The sequence below is a fragment of the Hippoglossus stenolepis genome, chromosome 20, assembly GCF_022539355.2.
Source record: "Hippoglossus stenolepis isolate QCI-W04-F060 chromosome 20, HSTE1.2, whole genome shotgun sequence".
Lineage (NCBI taxonomy): Eukaryota > Metazoa > Chordata > Actinopteri > Pleuronectiformes > Pleuronectidae > Hippoglossus > Hippoglossus stenolepis.
The window spans coordinates 19,865,806-19,869,168 of NC_061502.1; the positions used below are offsets into that span (position 1 = coordinate 19,865,806).

General features: G+C 43.3%; 1 protein-coding gene across 1 annotated transcript in view; it reads right to left on the bottom strand.

Moving 5' to 3' along the window:
• Positions 1-1,117: 1,117 nt before the first annotated feature.
• Positions 1,118-3,363, bottom strand: part of LOC118099182 (transcription factor E2F6) — a 3,972-nt gene continuing 1,726 nt past the window's right edge. Inside the window, exons 5-9 of the mRNA XM_035143527.2 lie at positions 3,043-3,229; positions 2,590-2,745; positions 2,288-2,402; positions 2,048-2,177; positions 1,118-1,676 (exon numbers count right to left, since the gene is read on the bottom strand). Of these exons, the coding sequence (XP_034999418.1) occupies positions 1,633-1,676; positions 2,048-2,177; positions 2,288-2,402; positions 2,590-2,745; positions 3,043-3,229 (632 nt within the window). The 3' untranslated portion in view covers positions 1,118-1,632. The remainder of the gene's footprint in view (positions 1,677-2,047; positions 2,178-2,287; positions 2,403-2,589; positions 2,746-3,042; positions 3,230-3,363) is intronic.

Below are 3,363 nucleotides of genomic sequence, written 5' to 3' on the forward strand. Positions count from 1 at the left end.
ACTGCAAGGCTATAAAAGTAACCTGTTTATGATCCAACATGCCCTTGTCTCGTCTTGCAGTGTGTGACTGTGTGTGTGTGTGTGTGTGTGTGTGTGTGTGTTGTCAGGTTTAGTTGAGGACATTTTGAGATGTTCTAGTTTTGTCCCTCAGTGAATTATCATTATTTTTATGATTAAAGTTTCAGTTTGGTTTAAAAGTGTCAAATTTAAAAATGTTCTTGTAATATAAAATACACAATAAAATATTGACATTAACCCAAAACCTCTCATATAATTAAATACCTCAAACACATCCATAATAAATACCACATTATTCATAATTAATTATGATTAAATACAAGTTAACGTAAATAAAACCACAATGCTCTTGTTTTCTCATGACTGAAACTCAGTGAATGTCAACAGGCTCAAACCAACAGGAAGACACTTGTCCCCGTGTTACAGGGAGGACGGTCGTTTTCCTTCCGCTCCGGCCGAGTGTCCCCTCACGTTGTCCAACCCCAGAACTCACTGAAGGAAACACTGTCAAACTACCAACTGAGGAAGAGCAGGTTTGTCGGGTGTGTTTCTGTAATGACATGATTTTTAAGAAGGAGGCTCTGTGTTTTTTCAACCCATTCATGAAGAACTTTAAGTGTGTGGCTAGTTGACGAGTTGACTGGAAACAGAGTCGCTCGCTGTTCAAAGACAAACAGGACTCGTCTGTCTCTTTAGGCCATTTCAGATCAAGAATATTATTTTACTAAAGATGGAAACTTTGAGTTTTCTGTAAGAATCTGACCGAAGCTGCCGGTGACTGAGTTTATCAGACCACTTGTTGTTCATTAGGATGCAGGGATGCAGCCTGTCCACTGGGTGGTGCTGTGGTAAAGCCCCGTCATGTTTTACAAATTCACTTTGTGGATTTTAACGATTCAACTCGTAGAGGGAAACACTTTCTAAAAACCCACAGACCTAAATAACGTGTTTCAACGAGTTAAATTTCAGACGATAGTGAATGAAATGTGAGATCTATGACGTGAAGACGAATCGAGAATAAGACAGGAAACGTTATTTGAGCCGGTGTCAGAGTCTTTGCCACAGAGACGCTGAACTGAGACGGACTGAAGACGATCGGTTCCACGTTGTAGTTTTATTAGTGTTGATATCTGTGTCACAGAGAAGGACGACAACACCCAGAGACACTACACAAACTCCACATGACGCCACAACAGGTCCCTTTAAATAAAACGCTCATTTTAAAGTGCGACAGCAGAAACATCAAGTGAACGTTAACAGTTAAAACCTTTAAAAGTATTTAAGACCGAGTTCATTGAGACTTTTCAACAACTAAACCTCAGACGATCTCTTATTATCACAAAGGCTCATTTCACTGATTCCAGGTTTGATTTGGATATAAAATGTTTTCTCAACTCAAACAAAAGACAAAGACAAAAGATTCTTCAGCAAATGTCAGTCGATGATTCAAAGTAAAATAGAAAAATAAAAACTAATCTGTGTAGAAGTCAGAACATCGAGCAGGAACATGTCTCCATGTTGGAACCACGTGTTGGTCAGTGTCTGTTAGAGGGACACGTCCAGCTGATACCTGCACACATTCCTATCACACGGACCACTGGCGCCTCCTGGTGGTCAGCTGGTTACTCTCCGCACGGCACTCTGTGAACTCTGTGACTCTGCAACAACAACACAAGATGTGTGAGGAAAGTTAAAGTGTGTGTGAGTTACTGAAGAACTAAACTGACCTGGGATCAGACATCAAACTTCCTCTGTCTTCACGTGATCGTTTGAGTTGTTATCTCGATATAACGAGTTAATTATCCCGTGATCACGTGATATCAAAGGTTCGTTATCTCAGGATTTTTATGCCTTATTATACAATAATAACAATAATATCTCCTCATTAACAGGTTTTAAACTTTTCCCATTAAAAAAAGATATAAACTCTGATGTCAGGAGGAAAGTTTCATGTTTTGTCTTTTACAGAATCTTAGGTTCAAAGTCATATTTCATCCTAAAATGAATCATCATGTTGTTGTTTGTTTACCTGTGTGCAGATCGGTCGTTGTCACTCGACTTTCCTCCAGAGTTATGAAGCGGACGCTCTGTCCTCCAGTCACGTCACTGGTCAGCACCATGATGGGACCCGCCCCCTTCAGATGGACACGGATGCTGTCCTGCAACACGCGCACGCACGCATGCAACGCGCACGCACACACACACACACACTGAGTCAACTTGCTGACCCTGCTGTTACCCAGGACACGTTCGGTCTCACGTCGTTTACCTCTGACGGAGCCGGAACGCTCAGCGTCGTTTCGTCCGGAGCTTTGACGACGAGCATCGTCTGCTCCTGGAAGACTCGGAGTCGACTGAGGTCCCCGAGCGTCACGTACGCCATCGTGCAGCGGACGTTAAAGAAAACCACAACGTTTTAAATCAACACTTACAACCGGTTTGTTCACTGGTTTGAAAACAACGTCACTCCAGTTGCCTTTGGTTTTACGTGTATTTGCTTTCATGTCTGTTTTTAAAAGAAAGAATAGAGACTTTAATCTCATCATCATCGTTTCTGATGAGAAAGGATATGGTGAACTCTCCTGGTCGTCCGTCATGATGAAGAGCTGCTGGCTGCAGCTCTTGATGAGCGAGTCCAGCGTCTCCTCCACCACCTTCAGGTTCTCCATCTCCCTCTGGATCTTCTGCTGGTTCTTCGTCAGGAAGCTGCTGGCGGGACTTCCTCCTCTGAGCAGACAAGAAAACATTTATATTTCAGAGTTTCCTGGAAACCGAGGATCAGCGTGTGAAGTGCATGGACGCATGTCTCAGGACAGACGTGACATCATACAACTGAGGAACATCATCTAAACGTGGACGTCAGGAGTATATTAGAACATTTGAGGATTTGAGGATGAACATGAGATGAAAAAACAGCTTTTTGTGTCAATGATTAATTTTCATTTGAGATTTTCTTCGGTTGACGAATCACAAATGAATAAAGAAGCCGAGCTCGTCCCGTGTGGTGAGTCTCTGTTCACTCACATCCACTTGATGACGTTGGTCGAGTGCCTCTCGATCAGGTTGATGCTCTGCAGGATGTTGGTGATGTCGTTGACTCGCTGCCTGTGGGTTCGCAGCCTCGTCCTCACCTGCCTGAGGTCCAGCAAACCGTCGGGAACCGTCAGGAACATCTGCAGGAAACGCTGCGTCACCTTCTCCACCGACCAGCCTGAGGAAACCACGACTGGGTCAGAGAGGGAAACAGAACTTCTCCATCTGCCTCTGGAGAAAGTTTCACTAAAGTCTGCATTGCTTTTAAAAACAGGAGCAGAACAAACCTACTGTGGTTATAGAGATTCTACA